The 22,642-nt window shown below is 44.0% G+C and overlaps 2 protein-coding genes across 5 annotated transcripts; one reads left to right on the top strand and one right to left on the bottom strand.

Moving 5' to 3' along the window:
* Window positions 1-197: 197 nt before the first annotated feature.
* Window positions 198-15,185, bottom strand: nox5 (NADPH oxidase, EF-hand calcium binding domain 5). Of its 3 annotated transcripts, none has more exons than XM_042109868.1 (17): window positions 14,419-15,185; window positions 11,973-12,123; window positions 11,708-11,858; window positions 10,106-10,316; window positions 9,223-9,460; window positions 8,625-8,778; window positions 8,338-8,519; window positions 8,039-8,221; window positions 7,681-7,813; window positions 7,369-7,511; window positions 6,442-6,606; window positions 6,307-6,351; window positions 5,825-5,949; window positions 5,310-5,394; window positions 4,570-4,669; window positions 4,284-4,450; window positions 198-1,319 (listed from the first exon to the last, which is right to left on the bottom strand). In XM_042109868.1, exons 1-17 carry the CDS (start codon window positions 14,601-14,603, stop codon window positions 1,188-1,190), a joined length of 2,550 nt encoding a protein of 849 aa, XP_041965802.1. In that variant the 5' UTR covers window positions 14,604-15,185; the 3' UTR covers window positions 198-1,187. The 3 variants fall into 3 exon arrangements, with proteins under 3 accessions (XP_041965802.1, XP_041965803.1, XP_041965804.1); XM_042109869.1 differs by having other exon boundaries at window positions 14,384-14,506; XM_042109870.1 differs by lacking the exon at window positions 14,419-15,185 and adding an exon at window positions 12,365-12,370.
* A 94-nt stretch (window positions 15,186-15,279) lies between these two features.
* On the top strand, window positions 15,280-22,163 carry LOC121723780 (acidic leucine-rich nuclear phosphoprotein 32 family member A-like). Of its 2 annotated transcripts, none has more exons than XM_042109873.1 (7): window positions 15,280-15,582; window positions 19,831-19,980; window positions 20,100-20,222; window positions 20,595-20,796; window positions 20,941-21,065; window positions 21,200-21,245; window positions 21,356-22,163. In XM_042109873.1, exons 1-7 carry the CDS (start codon window positions 15,295-15,297, stop codon window positions 21,439-21,441), a joined length of 1,020 nt encoding a protein of 339 aa, XP_041965807.1. In that variant the 5' UTR covers window positions 15,280-15,294; the 3' UTR covers window positions 21,442-22,163. The 2 variants fall into 2 exon arrangements, with proteins under 2 accessions (XP_041965807.1, XP_041965808.1); XM_042109874.1 differs by lacking the exon at window positions 15,280-15,582 and adding an exon at window positions 15,902-16,971.
* Window positions 22,164-22,642: the final 479 nt, after the last annotated feature.

Raw genomic sequence — 22,642 nt, 5'->3', positions numbered from 1 at the left:
GCAACACATGAAGCTTATTTACAATGCTCCTAGGAGGAGGAATATCAGTAGGAACATCATCACAAGGATGTAGTGCAAGAAGACATGATGAAGCATTAGAAAAACATTTGGATAAACAGGTAATGCGTTGAAACAAATTATATATATATATATATATATATATATATATATATATATATATATATATATATACCGATATTGTATACATAGAATTATTTTCATATTCCTTTTTAAGTGTCTTCATTCACTCATTCATTCATTCATTCATTCATTTAAGTGGTGATAATTAATTGGGCCTCAGATAATGTTTGGGGACATGGCACAACATCTCCCCTCAGATAATGTTTGGAGAGATGGCACGACATCTGCCGTCAGATAATGTTTGGGGACACCGCACGACATCTGTCCTTAGATAATGTTTGGGGAGATGGCATGACATCTGCCCTCAGATAATGTTTGGAGAGATGGCACAACATCTCCCCTCAGATAATGTTTGGGGACCAGAACTCATGCTAATAACAAGCCATACGTTGACAATTTCTAATGAAGTGGGATTTGTCATTCAGCACACCAGGATCACAGCAAATATACATGTCAGTAAGACTGTTTGGTGCATCTGGAGATTACTTTTCTCAGGGAATGTACGAGACAATGTTTCTGCGTGAGACCCACTGTGAGAGAGGGATGACAAGACAGAGGGATGATCTCAGCTCTGCTTCTGATTGTGGTTCTGAGGTAAATACAGCTAGTGATGCACAGGAGCAAAGTCAGACAAGACAGCTGATCTCACATGCAGCATGCATCATGCTGAGGGACACAGTCCAGAGAGTGTGTGAGTGTGTGTGTGGGTTTGCAGTGGGATACAGTCCGGAGTGTGAGTGTGTGTGTGAGTTTGCGGTAAGAGACAGTCCAGAGTCTGCGAGAGTGTGTGTGTGGGTTTGTGGCGTGGCACAGTCCAGAGTGTGAGTGTGTGTGTGGGTTTGTGGTAAGAGACAGTCCAGAGTGTGTGTGTGGGTTTGCGGTTAGAGACAGTGCAGAGTGTGTAACAGTGTGCGGGTTTGTGGTAAGAGACAGTCCAGAGTCTGTGAGTGTGTGTGTGGGTTTGCGGTTAGAGACAGTGCAGAGTGTGTAACAGTGTGCGGGTTTGCGGTAAGAGAGTTCAGAGTGTGTGAGAGTGTGTGTTTTGCTCAGAAGTTCTCCTTGTAGAAGTGGAAGCCAAAGTTCTCACACTGAGCCTTGATGATCTTGGCGAGGGCAGGAGAACCGCAGTAGAACACGTGCACCTTGCCCTTGTTCTCCTGAGACACCTTCTGGAACACCTGCCATCAGAGAACACAAAGCCCTGAAGTACACACAGATCTGCCCAGATCAGACACACAAACACAAAAACACACCCACGCACACACACACACACACACACACAAACCACAAACACACACACACAAACCAAACACACACATACCACATACACACACACACACACACTACAAACTCATACCACAAAAACACACACACACCACATACACACACACCACAAACACACACAGACACACACACACACACATCTGCTTCATCACCTATTGGCATGAGCACTGTCTAAACTCACAGTTATGGTTCTGCCTTCTGCCCTGTAGCCCTCCAAGCCCTACACCATCACCTGACACCTTCTCAAAATAGCAACTTACCGTCAAAGTGACACAGACCGGGGTACTTCAGCAACCTACTGTGATTAGTTAGCTTAGCAACATGCTAGTTTGCTGACAGAAGCTTAGCAAATCACCTCAGACATATTTTGCTTTCAGCGATAGGGTTATCCGATTGGACAATGTATAATTTTATAGTACATTATAGTAATGTAACATGAACTGGCTGGCAGACACCACACAAATAACCTCAGACATACAGTAATTTCTGGTTATAATAACAAGGTTGTTGGAATATATTGTGTCTATTTGCTTGTTTCATAAACGGACTACAAAAGAAGTGACGTGACTACCCTTCGACGTTACTCATGGTAGCATGGTTTGTTTATTAGCCTGGTTAGCATTGACACTTAAAGCGATGGTTCGGAGTAATTTCACCCTAGGGTCCTTTGCACCATGACCCCGAGCCAAACACCCTCACAGAATCTGTTTGCCCTTGGTCGAACCCTGGTCGAGTAGCGTTGTGAGAAACGAATGAGTTTCTGCAGGCGTAATGGAACCAACTTTTATCTCGTAAATTACCCCACTAATAATGCCCTGAATGGTACGAAACTTCTACAGTATGTTCTTTACTCATAAAACGAGGCATTGAAAAGTTTGTAGGTACACCAGGAGTTTATTTAAATAACACTTGCCTGAGACTATCACTTACGAGATAAAAGTTGGTTCATTACGCCTGCAGAAACTCATTAGTTTCTGTCAGGGCTACTCGACCAGGGTTCGACCAGAGAATGTCTAATAAGGGGAGAACCGCCACTCTCGGGAAACTTCCGGTTTCTGAACTGGTTGCAGTTCCTGTTCTGGTTCCACATGAGGGCGCTCACAAATAAGTGCAGAATGAATGGAGGTCTATGGAGCTGTACCCCTCAAATCCACTTTTCTCGGGATATAATTTTTTGCCCAGAAATTTGAATGTTGCATGCGAAAGAGGGGGCAGAGAAAATACACACCGCTGAGTATTATATTTTTTGAGTCACTTATTTGTTCTAAAAAGCCTTTCAAATGCGTCAATGACGTCATTCATTAGCAGAAAGCTAGTGTGTTGTGGTCAACAACGACCCAACCTGTAAGAAATCGAAAGGACGTAAGTACTCGTTCATTCAACTTTTGACCTATAATCCATATTGAGCTTGCAGAAACCATAATCAAATCTACGATTTTTCAACGACAACCAGGTGAAAGAGACACATTTAGCCGTCTACCTCCATAGACCCCCATTGTTTTTGCACTTATTCGTGATCGCCCCTAGCGGAACTGCAGCAGATTGCAGGTACAATGGAGTTAATAGGTAGTGATCCGGCTCTCCGTAAACGGGCTCTGGTTCGACCAAGGGAAAACAGGTTCTGGGAGGGTGTCATGGTGCAAATGACCCTAGGGTGAAATTACTCCGAATCATCGCTTTAACACTTACTGCCAGCTCTTCATGTGAGTAGAAGCACAACACCAGTTATCCAGACATAAAGGTAATCACCACACGGTTTACATCACGTTCTGTTATTACAAAAATATGTTAAGCAAATTGCTGTATGCTGTACTGAGATTAAGCGCCCAAACTCTAGGAATGCAACCACTAGGTGGCGATGAGATTACTTTCCCTCCCTATATATATTTCGTATTTGATTAGCAACTGTCTTTTCGTGGAGACTACGCTCAGAGCAGCTGCAGAACAACAGCGAACGGAAAACGGGCTATGAAACAAAATTAAGGAGAGCCCTGTGGTTGATGGCTCGCTGCCAGCGTCTTGACGTCTAGACATTGAGAGGTCAATTTAGATAGATAGATAGATAGATAGATACTTTATTGATCCTCAAGGGGAAATTCAAGGGTCTCGGTAGCATACAGACATAACACACAACATGCACTTACAGCAGAAGTGGTAAACATAAGTGTAAGTATAAACATATAACTAAACTCCACTGTACAATAAAGACAGTAGAAGATAAGACAGATAAGAAAACTAACAAAGCTAAAAACTAAATACACTATATAAGTTAAATTAAGAAAGTCCAATGTGCTTGAGGGTGATCAAGCATAAGATCTGAGAGCACAAGAGCTGATCAAGTTTAGGTGGTTGCGATATTTTGACTGCATGTGCAGTGCTGTGTACATTTTTATTGGTTATTGAACTGTTAAGCCGCGAACTTGGGTTATGTTTATCGGCGTTACTATAGAGATGACGACTGGGGCTGGGGGACGTGAGTCCGGGCGTGTGCAGGCCTGAACTGCACTGTATGACCACTGAGCAGAGATAAACAGTAAAATGTAGCTGGGACAGTAGAGGGGTTAGAAACCCATGAATGAAAATAGCCTATTTATTTCAGGTAGCCTATTTTTGCACCAAAAATATGTGAAAACCATGAAAGTTTCAAATGTAAAAAAAACAAAAAAAAAACCTCTCATGTTCTCAGCGCCCCCCTAGGTTGTACGAACGGCCCCCAGGGGGCGATACCCCCTTTGAAAAACCCTAGTCTAACTGGTATCAGTACTGTCTAACTGGCATCAGTACTGTCTAACTGGCATCAGTACTGTCTAACTAACATTAGTACTGTCTAACTGAGCTGCGGTGGCCAGTGTAGCTACCTTGCTCCACTCTGGCCGTCCAGGCTGTGTGCGTGTGCGCAGGCCAGTAATGGAGTCCCGCATCTCCTTCTTAGCCAGCAGGTCCAGCGCCATCTGCAGGCCAATGGCCTTCATATCATTTTTACTGAGAGCAGAGGTCATGTACATATGCATCTCCAAGAAGCGCCCTGAAAACACAAACACACACACACACATACACACACACATTTGAAGACATATCAAAAGATGCATATTTGCTGAAATGTATCTGTGCGCAAGGAGCCTCGGCTCCTCTCGCTGAACGCACCCTCGGGCTCCATGTCTGCCTGGTCCATCTCCAGCTTGGTCAGCAGGCTCACAAACCACTCAAAAGACTTCTGGTCCCGGTTTATCCAGATGAAGTCCACCTATGGGGCAGAGTGAGCATCCAGTGGTTTACCCAGCACTGTGCTACAGTGGTTCACTCAGCACTGCACTGCACTCTGGTGGTTTACCCAGCACTGCACTCTGGTGGTTTACCCAGCACTGCACTGCACTCAGTGGTTTACCCAGCACTAAGTTAAGTCCACTGATGTGATTGGCCTGACCGAAGTTCTAGCTCGCAAGCCAACGGAGATTTGCTAGACTACCCTGGCTGCAAATTACATTTGCTGCCGCTAGGGTGCGTCTAGATTTCTAGGCTAGAATAAATGGGCATTGAATAAACAAAGTTGGATTAACCAGAACTACTCAAGCAAGCAGTAAAGCTAATAACCAGACATACACCGATTCTGTGTGGAAATATATTTATATTAATATATTTTGGCAAGTCAGTTTTAAACTGCTACAATAACATTCCCTGATATTCCATGACTTTGCCCCAAAAATGATAAAATTCCCTGACTTTCCATGTCTGGAATAGACTTTCCAAAATTCCATAATATTCCAGAAATACCTGCACTCTGGTGGTTTACCCAGCACTGTGACCCGTGGTTGACCCAACACTGTACTTTACCCAGCCCTACACTCTGGTAGATTACCCAGTCTGCACTGCTCGAGCAGACCTACCTTCCTCAGCTTCATCTCACTGTTCTTGATGTTCTCACACCAGGAGTAGTTGCAGTTGGGGCAGTTCTGCTTCCTCATGCGATACCTGCAACCCAGAGGGAGCACAAATCAGCAGAGCTTCAGTGCAGCTGCAAGTGTCTCTGTGCAGGTCACTCAGGCTGATTAAATACGCACATGAACATGTCTGTGTGATGGGAGAGAAAGTACTCATCTATCTCTGTGTACATATGAACACAATGCTTCATATGCTGACAGTAACTGGCATTAAAAGTAAAGTTATAGTTCTTTTAATTCTTTAGACAACTAAATCTTCCCTTCTCAGTGGCAGTCGCTGGCGTCTTTGATCATGTTCATGTTTATTTATCTACATTTTATTTGTAGAGCGCTTTATCATGTCACTCAAAGCACTGAACATGCTTTGAACATGAACATGTTTGTCTGTGGCATGTCTGTGATCATGTTCATGTTTGTCTGTGATCGTGTCTGTGGTCATGTTGGGTTTGCTTGGGACTCACCGGTACATGATGCTCTGCAGGATGGAAGCGAAAGGAGTGATACCAATGCCGGCGCCAATCAAAACCGCATGCTCCGACGCAAAGATCTGACGTGTGGGGGTTCCGTATGGCCCATCCACATAACACTGCAGAACACAGAGGTAATTGTACAGAACACTGGATGGTACCACAGAACTCTGAAGAACACACAAACCATTCTACAGAACACTGGATAACACCAAGATGACTACAGAACACTTGAGAACACAGAGATCATGCTACAGGACACTGGAGAACAGGTAGAAGATCATTCTACTGAAGGACACAGTAGTGAGAAAGTGCAAATGAGGAGAGCGCAAATCTAAACTGATACTTTACTGCAGGAAATGCTGATAAAGAGTCATATACTTTGAATAGTGAGCAGTTTCAGTGCAACCTCATACAGTATATTCTTGTGAGATGCCAGTGCAACCTCATACAGTATATTCTTGTGAGATGCCCACCTTTATGTTACAATATCTGTGGTTGTCACTCAACTTTGCAGAAATCTGTGAAAGCAAAAAAAAAGTTGTTTAGAATGCAAAATAAGCATCCGTCTGTAAGACTGAGGCTGCCTGTCTACACAGGGGTCCACCCACCTCCCTGACCACTGGGAGATCCCCCTGCTCCGCCTGCGTCGCCGGGTCGGGCTGGTGCTTCAGACCTCCCCGTGGGCCGTTGGGCCGATACAGAGTCAGCTCCACCGCCTCGTCTTTATTAGACGCCACAGCGCTGTTCCAGGACGTGCTCTTAAAGAGCTCCTCCTGTATGGGGCATGGAGATGAGGTGAGCCTCAGGAGATGCTGTAAGGCAGATCTGCCTTCCCTGCAGTGCAAGTGATACTTCATTTGCCTAGAAATCTGAATCAATTCAATTTGATGTTCAATGAAATTAATTGAATGTAATTAATTGATGAACATGAATGAGTATCTAGTTGTGCATCTGAGTTTAGTCAGAGAGAAGCACTAAGGTGACTAGGGTTGGCAAGCTTTCTGTATATCAATACCCCCCATTCTACTAACTGAAGTGTAAGCCAATGTAATGAAGTGTATAGCCCAGGGTGTTGAGGGTGTTGGGGATGTGGAGGGTGTTGAGGGTGTTGAGGGTGTTGGGGTGTTGGGGATGTGGAGGGTGTTGGGGATGTGGAGGATGTGGAGGGTGTTGAGGGTGTTGGGGTGTTGGGGATGTGGAGGGTGTTGGGGATGTGGAGGGTGTTGATGGTGTTGGGGATGTTGAGGGTGTTGATGGTGTTGGGGATGTGGAGGGTGTGGAGGGTGTTGGGGATGTGGAGGGTGTTGATGGTGTTGGGGATGTGGAGGGTGTTGATGGTGTTGGGGATGTGGAGGGTGTTGGTGATGTGGAGGGTGTTGGGGATGTGGAGGGTGTTGATGGTGTTGGGGATGTGGAGGGTGTTGATGGTGTTGGGGATGTGGAGGGTGTTGGTGATGTGGAGGGTGTTGGGGATGTGGAGGGTGTTGAGGGTGTTGGGGATGTGGAGGGTGTTGTTGGGGGATGTTGAAAGAGACCTGTGTCCTCCTCTGGTGCTGACGGTTCCTCAGGCTGGCGGTGAGCCGCTTGGTGCTGACCGCCTGGAGGTCCGGCTGCCTGAAGTACTCAAAGAGTCGATTGGTCCACTGGCCCATGGAGCGAATATGGACCCAGATGGTATCTGGACGCAGCAGAAGATCAGCATTTTAACCCCATACATCCAAAGGTGTTCATACAGCAGCATTTTAACCCTATACATTCAATGGTGTTATATACAGCATACAGTAGCCACCCATCAATACACCTATTAATGACAATCATATTAATATTCATTAACAGCCTCCGGCTACCTGGCTGCTCTGGGGCACTGCTGATGGTAAATGGGTGCCACTCATATTTGGCGATGGCAGGAATGTTGAGATAGACATAGTCTCCAGGTTTGAAATGAAAAAATGGTGGCCGTTTGATCACAAGGTGGGTGACCTGGATATCGCACAAAAATAGAGCACAGTCGTGTGTACAGTCAGGGAAGTGCAGTACTGAGCATGTTCACACACACACACACACACACACACACACACACACACACACACACACACACACACACACACACACACACCCCAGTAAGCAACCTCAGTCGTGTCTACAATCAGGTAAGTACAGCACTGAGCATGTTCACACACAAACTGCAGCAGGCGAGAACAGCACCTTGGATGGCAGAAGGTTGACCTCAACGATGTAAAGTCCGCCTATGCGGGACACGGCGATGCCCACAATCTTCTCCACCAGGAACACTGCTCCTGGCACAGCGAACCACTTCCAGAAGTTGGCACAGTGAACGATGAGCAGTGCCCACACCCACACGTACGACAGGTGGGACCAGTAGAACACCTGCAAGCCAGCAGGCGAGTGAGACTCACGCGTTTGGGTCTGGAAGAGTGAGGGGTATGGGGTGTTTGGGTTTGTGGGATATGAAGATATGTGCGTTCGAGGCGTTTGATTCTGACCTCGAAGTGGCCGCTGCGACGCACAAATGTGCTGGAGCACACGGTCATGAGGCAGATGATGAGCTGGAGGACGATGCCGGTGATGGAGGCAGAGCCGTGGACCCAGCCAATCCCAGGCCTCGTGGTCAGCAGGTACTCCCACAGCTGGTAAGTTCCCCTGCCGTCGCTCTGGGACAGCTGAACTGGAGGAGACAGGTCACGACGTGTAAAATGGAGGAGACAGGTCACGACATGTGCCGTGAGGGTGTGTGTGTGTGAGGCTCTTTGTGTGTGTGTGTGTGTTTTACCAAAGTTGGTGACGTGTGCGGTGGTGTGCACCAGGGAGAAGAGTAGGATGGTGTAGCCCACGATCTGGTGCAGCAGGATGTTCTGGTCCAGAGGCAGCAAACGCACTAACCAGGTGGCCCTCAGCCATGTTAGACAGCGTCTGAGCATGAGGATCTGAATACACACACACACACACACACACACACACACACACACACACACAAACATATATGCTCACACACACACACACACACACAGACACAAATACACAGACACACACATGCTCACACACACACGTGCGCTCAAACACGCACGCACACACACACACACACACACACACACATATACATACACACACACCCACACACATTTTAATTCTTTATTTGAATCCACCAATCAATCAATTCCTTACAGAAATATTTTCAGTGATGATACATCTTTGACACACAAAACATCACGTACGCCACCCCCCACCCCCCAAACAAACACACACGCACACAAACAAACATTTAAAAATCTGATTTCACAGCAACAAGTAAATGTCCTGTCCTAGGCACAATGGCCTTTAATCTCCTGTTCACCATGACAACCAAGTGTTTATGTGTGTGAGTGGCTCACCATGACGACAGTGCAGTTGAGGTTGAGGCACTGGCCACAGCCTTTGGCCAGCATGTAGCTGGCGCCCCCTGCCATGTTCTGCAGCATGGCCAGCACAAAGAGCAGGCCGTTGAGGCAGGCGTAGAAGCACAGGAAGAGCAGCTTGCGGCTGTTGTTGTGCCAGTAGACACGCGTCAGATAGCGTGGCGTTGGATGCCGCCTTGTCTCGACCTCAGGAGGCTTCAGCCAGTTAGCTGCACTGCAGACAACAAACGCATGCACACACACACATGCCCACACACACACATACATACACATACACACACACTCTCACACAGACACACACACACAAACACACATACACACACACACACACACATAAAGTGGGCAGGTAAGGACAGAAAACACACTCATACATATATACACACACACACACACACACACAAATATATAGTGGACAGGAAAGAACAGGAACACAGACATATATAGACACACATAGTGTGCAGATCAAGGACAGAGAGAATGACAGGAGGATCACACAGACACGGGTCTAGTGTGCAGGAGGATCTAGTCTCAGACTCTAGTAAACTGATCACACAGACACAGGTCTAGTGTGCAGGGTGATCTAGTCACAGACTCTAGTAAACTGATCACACAGACACAGGTCTAGTGTGCAGGGGGTAAACTAGTAAACCGATGTTTGAACTGTATGGATCTCGTCCTTGTTGCCGCTGTGTGTGTGTGTGTGTGTGTGCGTTTGTGTGTGTGTGTGTATGTGTGAGTGTGTGTGTGTGAGAGAGAGTGTGTGTGTGTGTGTGAGAGAGAGAGTGTGTGTGTGTGTATGTGTGTGTGTGTGTGTGAGAGAGTGAGTGTGTGTCTGTGTGTGTTTGTGCTGAATGCACACCTGATGGTGAGATTCTCCATGACTTCTGGAAAGTTCTCCAGCTCGGCCTTCAGCTCCTCAAATGTGATGAAGCCACTGTTGTCCTTATCAGCTGACTCGAACAGAGCGAGCGTCAGGTCGTCCAGCTTCTCCTCCGGCAGGGAGATGGCACTCTCACGCAGGCACGACTTCAGCACCGTGCGCAGCTCGTCTGGGTCTATGGAGCCGCTGCCTGAGTGGGGGACGGGATTGGGATTATCTGATGCTATTATGCTATACCATGCTAGTATGCTATACCATGCTATTGTGCTATCATGCTAGTATGCTATATCATGCTATTGTGCTATACCATGCTAGCATACTATAGCAGACACAACATGGATGCACCACACTTAGCAGCAGTTCATAAACAACTATTAACTTGGACTTAACTGTAAAATATATTTATATGCACGTAAAATGCCAACTATCTTTACACAGATATGTTTTTGTTTTAAATATTAATAACTGAACATAGCTTTCCTGAATGTTTTTCAGGAAATATCTTCTGCCACTTTTAATAACATTGGGCACTGAACACTCAGATATGCAGGGTAACGATACAGAGAATGAAACTACCAATAAACATGAATGTTCCTGTTTAACATTCTATTCTTCTGCTGTGTAGTGTGTGTGTGTCATGTATGTGTATGTGTGTGTGTGTGTAGTGTGTGTGAGTGTGACCTCCTACCTGCTCAGCCCGTCCACATGGTAGACCTGGATGTGTGTGTTCAAATGAATGTTGAAAATGAAAATTTGGACTATTTCATGGAAAATATCATCATTTTAAATTTGCTGCCAGCAACATGTTTTTAAAAAAAAGTTGGGACAGGGAATGTTTACCTTTGTGCTGCTTCACCTCATCATTTAACAAAATTCTGTAAATGTTTAGGAACTGAGATGATGCACCTAATTTGACAAGAAATCTAACCACCACCACGAACCCTCTTTTGTTTACCAGTATACAGTATATTGAAGAGTTTTTTGAGTGCTTAATTCATGAGGGCATCCATGGCCTACTGGTAAAATGTGAGTGAACAGCACTTCCCCACATCCATGGAACACCAACCCCCAACTGCTCCCTGGGTGCCAGATCAAGGGTTGCTGTCTTTTCACTTAGTGAATATACTCTACAAACTCTGACATACACCATCAACTGTGAGACCTTATATGAAGAGATGTGTGCCTCTCCTAATAAATTCCAGTGAATTAATTTAGGCACAGGTGGACTCCAATCAAGTTGTAGAAGCATCTCAAGGACCATTGATAGAAGTAGGAGGCACCAGAGCTCAATTGCAAGCGTCATAACAAAGGGTCTAAATACGTATGTAAATGGAATATTTCAGTCTTTTATTTTTTGTAAATTTTACGAAACACTCCAAACACCTGCTTTTTTGTGGAGTGTTGGAGTATTGTGTGTAGATTGATGAGAAAAATACAATTATTATATATATATAATAATTGTATAGTCTCTGATGTGAGAAATTAGGTCGAAACATATAAAATATGACCCCCACCGTCCACATCGCAGACCTGGTAGAGAGTGTGTGTGTGTGTGTGTGTGTATGTGACGTCCCCCCTCACCATCCACATCGTAGACCTGGAAGAGGAAGCGCAGCTTGTCCGTCTCGCTGCCGTGTATGAGTAGGTCTAGTGCGCCCAGCAGCTCGTCCAGGCTGATGGAACTGCTGCCGTCCGAGTCAAACAGAGCAAAAAAACGCTCTGCAAAGAAGGACTGCACCACAACAACCACAAACACACAAATAAACAAACATATTAGAACAACAAAATCCAACAGCACTTGGGCCCTGGCCCAGCCTCCACCCCAGGGTCACACAAAACCAGTCACCTCTTTCACTTTGAGGGCAGTTTTAAACTCATCCAGGTCAATCTCTTTGTCATCACCAGCGATACTCTCAAACTGTTTGGTGACCCACTCCAACCACCGAGCGTCCTCATCCTGACTCATGGTACATGGAGTGCTGCTGTTCCTTATAGCCCTGAGGGACAGTCAGAACAAAGAACACAGCAGTCAGCACAACAGACCACAGACCAGCGTAGATGACCACAGACCAGTTTAGGAGACCACAGACCAGTACTGCAGATCAATCAATCAATGCCTTTATTTGTCCCCCAGTGGGGCAATCTGTTTCACAGCAGTAGGAGCACACAAAATTACAAAAATACACATAGTATAATAAATAACATAATGCACATCCTGATCAATAATGGATAAACTACCTTTTCCTCCTGGGTCATTCCACGTCAGTTCAACCAGGGCCCAAGCACTTAGGTCTCAAAAAATTCTGAAAAAATTACCAGGTGTACCTATGTTGATGTCGATGGTGCATTTTGCCCATTGATGTCGATGGTGCATTTTGCCCATGTTCAGGGTGGAAAGTGAAAAAGAAAGATTTGCATAAGACAAGTCAAATTGGTGTTTTTAAAAAGAAAAGATCATGGAGAATAAAGAAAAAAATATTTAAAAAATCTTTGTATATTCCCACAAGGTGTTTGGGTGCTCTGAAAATGAGAACCAAAATGATTTTTTAAACTTGTAAGGTCTGCTGTTCAGACCCTGAAGGGATTTATTTTCTGTTCATTGTTTTTTGTGAGAGTGTTTCTACTTATCTCAGTAAGGAAAATAAATCAAGAGCCTATGTTGAGTACAAATATGTCTTCTTAAGGCTTAAACAGAGCCCAGCCAAAAACTCCAATAAAAATTGTATCAACTTTGAGGGACAGCTATGACCATGCAGGATTATCCAGACCAAATGTGACGATTTTGCTACATACTATTCCTATTTATGTACAAGCATGCAAAATTTGAGCCTCCTACATGGTTTAGTTCTTGCGCTGTGAGCTTGTGAACTTGGACAAAAAAAAGAGGCCGAACAAAATCGACACCCCCCTCCCCCTGTGAAACTGGCTGTATCTTGGAAAGTATTGATCTTACATAAGAGTAATTTTACAGTGTGTCTCCTGGGTAACATAGGTACACCTGGTAATTTTTTCAGAATTTTTTGAGACCTAAGTGCGTGAGCCCTGGTTGAATTGACGTGGAATGACCCTCCTGGCGTTTAGAAGAGAGACAGCAGAAGGAACAAAGGAGTGTTTGTATATGTTTGTTTTGGAAGTGGAAGTCTGAGCAGTGAACCTGATGGTAGAAACTGAAACTGTTGATGTAGAGGATGAGAACCGTCAGACAAGATAGAGTTTGCTTTCTTAAGCAGCTGGTTGTTGTAAATGTTTCTTGTGCAAACCCAGTGATTTTACTACTAACACTAACAACCTTGTTCAGTAGATTCCTCTCTTTTACCCTGAACGATTGAAACCAACAAATAAAGGAAAACGTAATAACAGACTCAATAAAAAAAAAGATAAAACATAGTCATCAGGGTAGAGTCAACCTGGAATTTAGAAAGTTTTCTAAGACAATGAAAGACACAGCTGACTTTTCTTATAGATCGAGTCAGTATTTTTCTCAAATGTCAGCTTGTTGTCAAGAAAAGTGCCTAAGTACTTATAAGACTCTACAGATTCAACTGTCTGACCATCAATCACTATGATGTCAGGAGAAGGCTGAACACGTCTAAAATCAATGCACCTGTCCTTTGTCTTTAAAACGTTCAAGGATAAAAACCACACCATTTTAAAAAAATAAAAGTATGATCACAGACCAGTATAGCAGACCAGAGACCACAGACCATTAGAAGAGATCACAGACCAGTACAATAGACCACAGACCAGTATAGGAGACCACAGACCAGTACCACAGACAATTAGAGACCACAGACCAGTACACCAGACCACAGACCAGTATAGGATATCACAGACCAAGGAGACCACAAGCACAAGCAGGAGCATTCGTCTCATGCGGCTCTCATCGCATCTCTACAGTAGCAGAGCTGTGGGTGGGACACTGTAAATTACATTTGCTCCGATGGTCACAGATTATCAATACGCGTGCATGGTCGTAAATACAGTTCTCAGAGAAAAAGAATGATACATTAAATCACTGTGACATCCTTATATGTCTTTGGTTGCTTGGGTCAGTGGCTCATAAAACAGCTGACACTACATGCAATATGATAAAGCAAAAACATGCCGTATAGTATCTTAAAATGTACTTGCAATAATTTGACTAATTCATAATCAAAAAGTCATACACGCTACACTGGTAAATGGTTGGATTATCTGGCCTTTGATCAAAGTCATCCACAGATAGAACCACCAATTCCCAAAAGAATCAATATTTACCTGTGAAAATGATATCCTCTCTTTTTGTCACTTACATAAACCAGACTCGTAGAAGTGCCTTTGGGTGAGACGTTCCTGTTCCTCTGTATATGTGTAAGTAAAGAGATTGTTCTCTGAGGTGAAGGAGGTCTGCCCCCCTTCCTGAGGTTCTCCAGCCACGGCTGCCTGCTGTCCAACAGGCTTGAGAAGGAAGAGCACAGCAGCTGTCCCTGACAACCATACTTCCCACTGTGCAGAGGAGCAGGACAGCAACAGGCCTTTCATTCACACTCCACAGCCTTCAGAATTTATATATATTACAAGTTTAGATGTTTACCAATAAATCAAGATCAATTGAAGATATAAACTCCATTCTGGTATCATGGGTAAAGGCTGCTTCCATCTTTCCAACTAGCTTGATCTGATCTAATATCTATGTTGCTAAGACACCAACTGAAAGACAAATCTTTGTCATGATCATGAGTAATTTAAAATAATCTTACCCAAAATAATAAACAAAACAGCATGTAGCCTTTCAATCTATTTCATGCCATTTTTATTGTGAAGTTATTTTGGGACTTTGCATGCTCTTTATTATTTTGAGTAAGATATTCTGACTATTGGTTTTCATTGGTTAATTATCCATTCAGCCACTAGGTGGAGTAAGATCACATCTTTTTAGGTGAGGGGGAGCTTTCATATTTTCGCTGTATTGACTAATGTAGATGCCACATTTTTATTGTAGACCTATGAACATACGTGGATATGAAATAGTTATATTCCGTATGCAGCTACATTAATAACGATGCTAAAGCCCTCATTTTGAGTTGGTTCAGTTTTTTCAATGCACCTAGTGCAACTTTGTCATTAGATAAAAGTCTATTTTAGTGGTTGTGACTGTTGACCCGACATAATTTAACATTTACGAAGGAATGACAACATTTTTTAAATCTAAGCAGCACACAAAACAAAACTTTGGTAGGAAGGCAGCACAGTTGCCTGTTCTACGAGCTGCGCTATGTACATTAAACCTGCGCAAATCAAGGACGCAGTTCGCCGATTGTGGCAGCTGCAGCACTGTGCAGCAAATTTGTTCGCTATGCAGCCAGCGAAACACACCCAGCGGAAAGGGGTCCTCGCCACGACTGAACAGCGTACAATGCCTTTCTATAAACCTGCAGGCGCGGGCTGGAATCGCCATACAACGACGGTCGAAGACGGTATTTTGCTGCAATGGCTATTATGTATCGACATTAATAGAACATTTGAAACAATGAAACGACTAAAGCCTTGCAAATGCGGTCTTTGAGCCAGAGTAGGCTACCAGGCGGGGCGCTTATGTAACCCATGGTGTCAAGCAATGTCTCTACTCTATTTCCGTGCCACCTATAGCGGCAGCGGAGTTCACATCAGTCGCCTGAATGATGGGTAATGTTTATTCATTTATTCAATACATTTAACAATCGTTAAATGTGTTTCCTTAAAAATGCGTTTGATAGTCTTCAAAATGGCGCCTATGTATTAAGGTCAGGTGATGTGTCGTCTTCTCCATTTTAGCTGGAAAATTTTAACTGGCAACGGAACTACGGGGGTGGGACCATAATTTGTATTTTCATTGGTAAGGTTGTGACGTCCGGATTTGGGCGAAGCGATTTCTCATTTTATTTGTTTAAATTGGTGTCAGTCTGGATCAAAAAAATGTGTCAATCTGGTAAATCTTGTTGTTGCGAAGGGCTGAGTTTAAAATGAGTTCAACAGTCTGCTTGTGTGCCCTGATGAGGGCTTGCCCGCTGTGTTCTTTCTGGTTGCTGGGGACTGTTCACTTCGGACACATGTAGCATACACGATCGACACTAGCGAGACCTTATTTTCAGGATATTTTGCACTTTTTAATGGTGTTGGTACGAAGTATTACACCCCGTGATTTCTTATTGTTTTGTCTTTATTTCACCTCACATGAGTAGCCTAACTGCAGTAAAAGAATCATCTAACATTGTTTTCTGTAGGCCACTGTTCAGTGTTGATCAGACGACCATTACCGTTGAAAATTAGAAATTCTCATTGTTTGATAATTTGATGAGCTCAACTGCAATCTAGAAGGATGGCATACAGGTTTTGCGACACGATGGCTCTATTTCGATTTAGATTCGTGTTCGCCTAGGCTGCTTGTGGACGTTCATGAGTTGTTGATATACCCCAAGTGGTGCCTCGGTCGTCTTTACGTTTCAACAAAAACGAAAATACTTTCTACGAGGTTAACTTGTTTAATAAATGATTATCGCACTTGAACTACACTCTTTCCTTTCTCAACCAAACAAATACACCAGCTCCGCCTTGTTGAACGATTGGTTCAATATGGAGGTTGGGCGTCTGCAAGTACTTGACGTGCCTATTCTTGTCTATTGATTGGCCATGTGTGACGACAGTCACATGTCATGTCCCGCCCTCTAAAGTGATCAAGGTAGTGTGTGAACTGTGTCTAAGAGGCGGCATCCTTTAACGCTTCTGCATGTCCAAGTGTTCCTGTATCTCCTGATTGCTTTACTGAAGCCGAAATGGATATGAAGAAAAGAATTCATCTAGAATTGCGAAATCGGACACCATCTGATGTAAGAACCTTTTTGTTGAATTAATGTTTACTTGAAAGACAGCATGTATCGTGATACTGCCCTGGATCTGGGTTAAAGGCGCACAGACAGTAACGAAGTTGATGTGGCATATTCTTGAATGGACTTTAAATGTAGTCGGCTTCAGGGTGTCATTTGTTGAAGAAGTACCTTAGACCCAGAACGGCATTTGTCATCCCTCTTTTGATCTCATGGAACTATTTAGCGCTTTGAGCTGTGTGTAAATGCAGCGGTTGCAGTGGTGAGCAGCCCGACGGTAGCTGAAGTAAACAAGGGTATCAGTGTGGAGCCATGTTTGTAACTTTAATCTCGTGCGCGCCCTTTTCATTTAGCACACAACTGCATGAGGCCAGAATTGGATGATTTCTGCCATTCTTCTATTGGGGTGCGAGAGATCAGTCGTTTGTTAAGATTTGCATTAACATCCTCCGGTGTGTCAACGTTTAATGGAGATAATGTGGCGTTAAATTTGGTTGGTGAAACAACGTTGGAAGGTACGTTAACGTTATAACGTTAGCCAAGTAAGCTAACATTAGCGAATGTTAGTCTGTATAGCTATACTGCTTTTCGCTAGTGAACGTTAACCCCAACTTGTACGTTTGTGGCTCGGTGTGTAGAACGCATTTAGAACAATAATGTCTGGAAAATATTTTAGCATTTCAAGCAATGTTATTGCTTTATATCTTATTTAGAAACAAAAACACAGATTTGCGGTAAAACATGCGGCAGTTAACGTACAAGATGATCTTGCGTTCTGGAATGTTTCACATTACCGTAAATTTACCTCTAAGGAAACGTTTTATAACACTTTTTTTAACACTAATTCAGGTTGTATCCAGTGTTAATGGTAGGGTTGACTATATACCTTCAATCCCATCGATAACGTTTTAAAATCTTTAATTTGGTCTTTAAGCCCATGCTTTAACGCACAACTCCAAGAAGTCGAGCCCGTTGTCTTGCCGTTTACCATCACTGGCCACTGTCTGTTGTGGATGCCCCGGTTGGGTGAGAGAAGGTTAACCAGCACAAGGCATGTGTTCTGGCGTACATGGTTCATCAAGCAGGAACTGCTTTCAGAATAAGTGAACAAACTCCGGTGTTGGAGATCAGGTTGGGTAGCTAGTATACGACGCGTTATCGTTTCGTACTCTTGTCCTGGCAAGCATAACAGTTACGCAGAGCTCCGTTACATGCCGCCATTTTAGTGGTTGATTAACCACTACACCATCTATTTGCCCGAAAAATGGTCCGTCTGTTAACACATAAGAGTTTAATGCAATCCCTTTTCAAAGATTACCCATTTAGATCTCCAAGTTGAATTTACTGTGTGCCAGCGTGGTTGGTTGAGCCCCTTGGCCACCTATTGTCTTAGCTTGGTAGCGCTAAAGCATTGCACGGATGCACTTTAAGCCGAAGTGATATTTGAGGGGTAATGTTGGCTAACTTGGTTTACTATTAAGTTCGGAATGGGCGAGACTGAGTAATGCGATAGAAATACGCTTTTATTTGCTTAATCGTACCATGAATATTGAATCAATGTCGTCGGCCATTTTGCATAAAACGTTAGCGAAATAAAATCGAAGTCGTGCGTTTTAGAAACTTGTTAAAAGTAACGTTATCCTAGTCCGTATTTTTAAAAACGGAAATAGTGTAATGTGGAAGCGGCTGCTTTTAAAAATAACCCCCTCTTCCATGGAACTGTATTTTGTATAATTAGCAAATGTAAGATAATCTTAACAGTACGTCAAGACGCGACACGACGGAATCCCGCTGTGGTTTGCCAAGAACTTTGGAAAATAATTATAAGCTCAACATCGGTGATCAATGGGAAGTCGAGATGTAACAGACTGTTTACGGGAGCTCGTGTGTTCAAGAGTACGCTGCAGTAATGCCAGTTAGCTCCGTGCAACGCACATTTATTGGTGCGGTGAGTGGAAATGAATCCAGCCTGCACTGCATCAATGGGGACATGATGTATGCCACCTTGGGAGTCTAAAGACACTGCATCATGGGCGGGGGCTGTTCAATGGCAGTCTAAACATTTGTGGTTTGGGGGAGACATGCCAACCATCACGCTCAGATGAAGTTTCTGTGTGTCCTCCACGGGTCAAACCATGTTTATTTTATCCGTGACTGCGCTGCCCTGGCTATATTAGCATAACCTGTAGCTCTGATACCGAGGTCCGCCGGATTCTAGCTAGTACTCTAGGGCACAGTAACAGCAAATTACCTGGGTTAGATGTCCTCTCTAATCATTAAAGTCATATTTGATATATCAGACGATGTACTTGATATGTTGTAAGGTTAGGCAACCTAACTTTCTAACTAACACCCTGGTGTTAGTCCTGTTGGAAAGCCTTGATCAATGCTGTCAATTCTTCTCAGTGTTCCAAGGTATGCTGCAAACATGCCTGAATATTTTTAGATTACAGTTTACCTTCTGTAGATATATAATGGACTATTCACACTGTTCACATGTGATGTATGTGGACTGTTCACATGTGGTGATGTATGTGGACTGTTCACATATTCTGGCCCTGTGTTGGAAAAAAAAACCCAGCTTTGTTTTGGCAGATTTCTCCTGGCCCTTGCCCTGATGAAATATTAATGATGAAAAACATTTTTGTTCAGGTTTACTGCAAGCAACACTCTGTGTCAAAACGTACTGATGATTTGACTCAATTTAATGCCTGCTAGACTAAGTGCAGTCTGACTGTCCTAAGGAGCAGACTCTGCTGTGAGGGGTCTGCATGTATGTGAACTGCTACATGTTAAGGTTGGCTGTGGCAGCCCAGTTGCAATGTATGAGCCGGTGCTAATTGTGCTCGCGTTGTGTTTCAGGTCAAGGAGCTGGTTCTTGATAACTGTCGATCAAATGAAGGGAAAATCGAAGGCCTCACAGATGAATTTGAAGAGCTGGAGTTTTTAAGCACAATTAATGTTGGCTTAACATCAGTTGCAAATTTGCCTAAATTGAATAAACTCAAAAAGGTTTGTACACAGACATATCTTCAGATGTGAAGTGACATAAGCACATTTCTCTCATAGTTTAAGTAAATGTTCTTGATGTTTTAATAGTTTGATTAAGTAGGTTATGTGCTTAATTTTAGCTTGAATTGAGTGACAACCGCATCTCTGGAGGCCTGGAAGTTCTGTCAGAAAAATGTTCAAACCTCACACACCTCAACCTCAGTGGAAACAAAATCAAAGACCTCAGCACCATCGAACCTCTGGTGAGACTCACAGGGCTATATGTGTGTCTGTCTTTGTGTGTGTGTGTATGTGTGTGTGTATATATATATATATATATATATATATATATATATATATATATATATATATATATATATATATATATGCGCGCGCGCGCAAGCAAGAGAGGAAGAGGTAAATGATGTCCGCAAACCACTGAAGGCTGCGTGTGTGTGGGTGTAAGAGGGTGAGCTCTGACCAGTCCGTGTGTGTGTAAGAGGGTGAGCTCTGATCACTCCGTCTGTGTGTGTGTAACAGGGTGAGCTCTGTTCACTCCGTCCCTGTGTGTGTGTGTGTGTGTGTGTGTGTGTGTGAGAGGGTGAGCTCTGACCACTCTGTCCCCTCCCTGGCAGAGAAAGTTGGAGAGCCTGAAGAGCTTAGACCTGTTCAACTGTGAGGTCACCAACCTGAACGACTACCGGGAGAATGTGTTTAAGCTCCTCCCCCAGCTGACCTATCTGGACGGCTATGACAAAGAGGACAAGGAGGCCCCCGACTCGGATGCTGAGGGCTACGTGGAGGGGCTGGACGACGAAGACGAGGATGATGAAGATGGTATGTCTGACATTAGCAGTGCCAGCTAGCTGAACCTCATGAACAAGGCCAAAGTCCTGGTGTTCATGTGGTGTGTGTGTGTGTGTGTCATTAAAAGAATCCTCATCTGATTGTGTGTGTGTGTGTGTTTTCATGCTTTTGTAGGAGCAGAGGAGGACTATGATGAAGATGCAGCTCCAGGGGATGAGGATGATGATGATGAAGAGGTGGAAGAGGAGGAGGATGACGAGGAAGGCGGCGAGGAGGACGACGATGATTTAAGTGGAGAGGTAAGACTGTCCCTTCCACTCCGCCACACGCACACCAGACGCAAACTGGACACGTGTGTGTGTGTGTGTCAACGCAAACTGGACATTTGTGTGTGAAACACACCGTAACATTAATTAAACTTGTGTGTTGACAGGAGGAGGAGGATGAGCTGAATGAAGGCGAGGATGATGAGGACTTAGGTGAGTGGAGTGTGTGTCTGTGTGTGTGAACATTAGTGTGATCTCTGTGTGTCCATGTGTGTGCGCAACAATATAGTGATCTGAGTGTGTGTGACTGTGCTGTGTTACAGACGAGGAGCGGGGGCAGAAGAGGAAACGAGATCCTGAGGATGAAGGTGATGATGATGATGACGACGACGACGATGATGAAGACTAAACCCGCTTCTTTACTTGCTTTTTAAAAATGACTCTTGTGTTTCCTAAACGGACATATGAGCTGTGGGTGGGTGTATGTGTGTGTAGAGACTGGGGGGCTGGGGACGTGAAGTCCAGGTTAGGTCACAGGCGTATTTCTTTTATGTTTATCAGTTGCAGACTTTAGTTCAGTTACATTTCTTTTCCAGCTCCGGTCCTGTAATCCAGACCACAAACATTATTTTGTAAAGGAACACACTCCCTTACTAAAGGTGTCAGTTCTTGCTACCATGGATGCCGAAATGCATATACAGATGTTTTTACAACAGAGAGCAGAAACGTACCCAAAGCTTTTGAGTGCTTATCCACCTATTTTGATGACTACTGCTTTTTTAATCTCATACACCAGCCTGCCCTTATTTTCCTCTGGAGGGTTGTTCATTTTACAGAGTAAACTATTTTACTGTTGTGAGTGTTGAGGGTGGCCTTGTCCCAAGGAGGCTCTGTGTGTGTGTGTGCGTGTGTGTGTGTGTGCACGCTTGCGGCCCCTGTCCGTCTTGCTCTGAATGTCTGCCATTATCACAGGCTGGCTCCTTCCTGTGCGTGAATAGTCTATGTGTGGGGTTTTTGTAAATAGTGACCAAAACTTTTTCTATGCTCTTTTGATAATGGTAGACATTTTTTCATTATCCAGCTGTAACAATTTAACTATAATAAAATGTTCATTGGACATTGAAGAATCCATATTGTGAATGCATGGTGTCTTCCTGTTGGTGTGTCTTGTGCCACTGAAAGCCTATTTCCACTGACCGAGAACTGGTTCCATTCCCGTTCGCTAACCAACATTTGAAAACAGTTCGGAACGTGGCACTGTGGTTCAGAGCTTGAACCAGAAAATAGTCTTTTTTTTCTGTGTGCAGGAGCGGAGAAGGCTTAAGAGTTTTCCGTCCATATCAACTGTTGCCATGAGTAAACAAAACTAGCCAATTAGCACTAATGGTAACTAGCATTTTAAACAGCTAATTTCTGTCATTTTTGTTCGTATCATTCTCCTGTTAATGCATGTCATTAACTTATGTTTTGCATGAGACACCCATTGTTGATGACACACCCTTGGTTTGGTTCAAACCTGGTGGAAATGTTGGCTCGTTCACTAGATAACAAAGAATTCTGAACGGTTCAAACAAGGCGTTTTCTGACGGTCGAAAAACGTCCTGAGAGAT

This window comes from Alosa sapidissima, chromosome 11 (genome assembly GCF_018492685.1).
Source record: "Alosa sapidissima isolate fAloSap1 chromosome 11, fAloSap1.pri, whole genome shotgun sequence".
Lineage (NCBI taxonomy): Eukaryota > Metazoa > Chordata > Actinopteri > Clupeiformes > Clupeidae > Alosa > Alosa sapidissima.
Note: the sequence above shows the minus strand (reverse complement) of the source record. Positions and strands in the feature narration are given on the sequence as shown.

Excerpts from the sequence above, each read along its gene's own strand:
- nox5 (XM_042109868.1), bottom strand. The coding sequence starts at position 14,603 with ATGGTTGTCAGGGACAGCTGCTGTGCTCTTCCTTCTCAAGCCTGTTGG. Across the intron at positions 10,317-11,707 it reads CCAGGTCTACGATGTGGATG|GCAGCGGCTCCATAGACCCA; the intron begins GTGAGGGGGGAC and ends TCCCCCACTCAG. Across the intron at positions 7,512-7,680 it reads CAGTGCCCCAGAGCAGCCAG|ATACCATCTGGGTCCATATT; the intron begins GTAGCCGGAGGC and ends TGCTGCGTCCAG.
- LOC121723780 (XM_042109873.1), top strand. The coding sequence starts at position 15,295 with ATGACAACATTTTTTAAATCTAAGCAGCACACAAAACAAAACTTTGGT. Across the intron at positions 15,583-19,830 it reads TACAACGACGGTCGAAGACG|GTCAAGGAGCTGGTTCTTGA; the intron begins GTATTTTGCTGC and ends GTTGTGTTTCAG. Across the intron at positions 19,981-20,099 it reads AATTGAATAAACTCAAAAAG|CTTGAATTGAGTGACAACCG; the intron begins GTTTGTACACAG and ends GCTTAATTTTAG.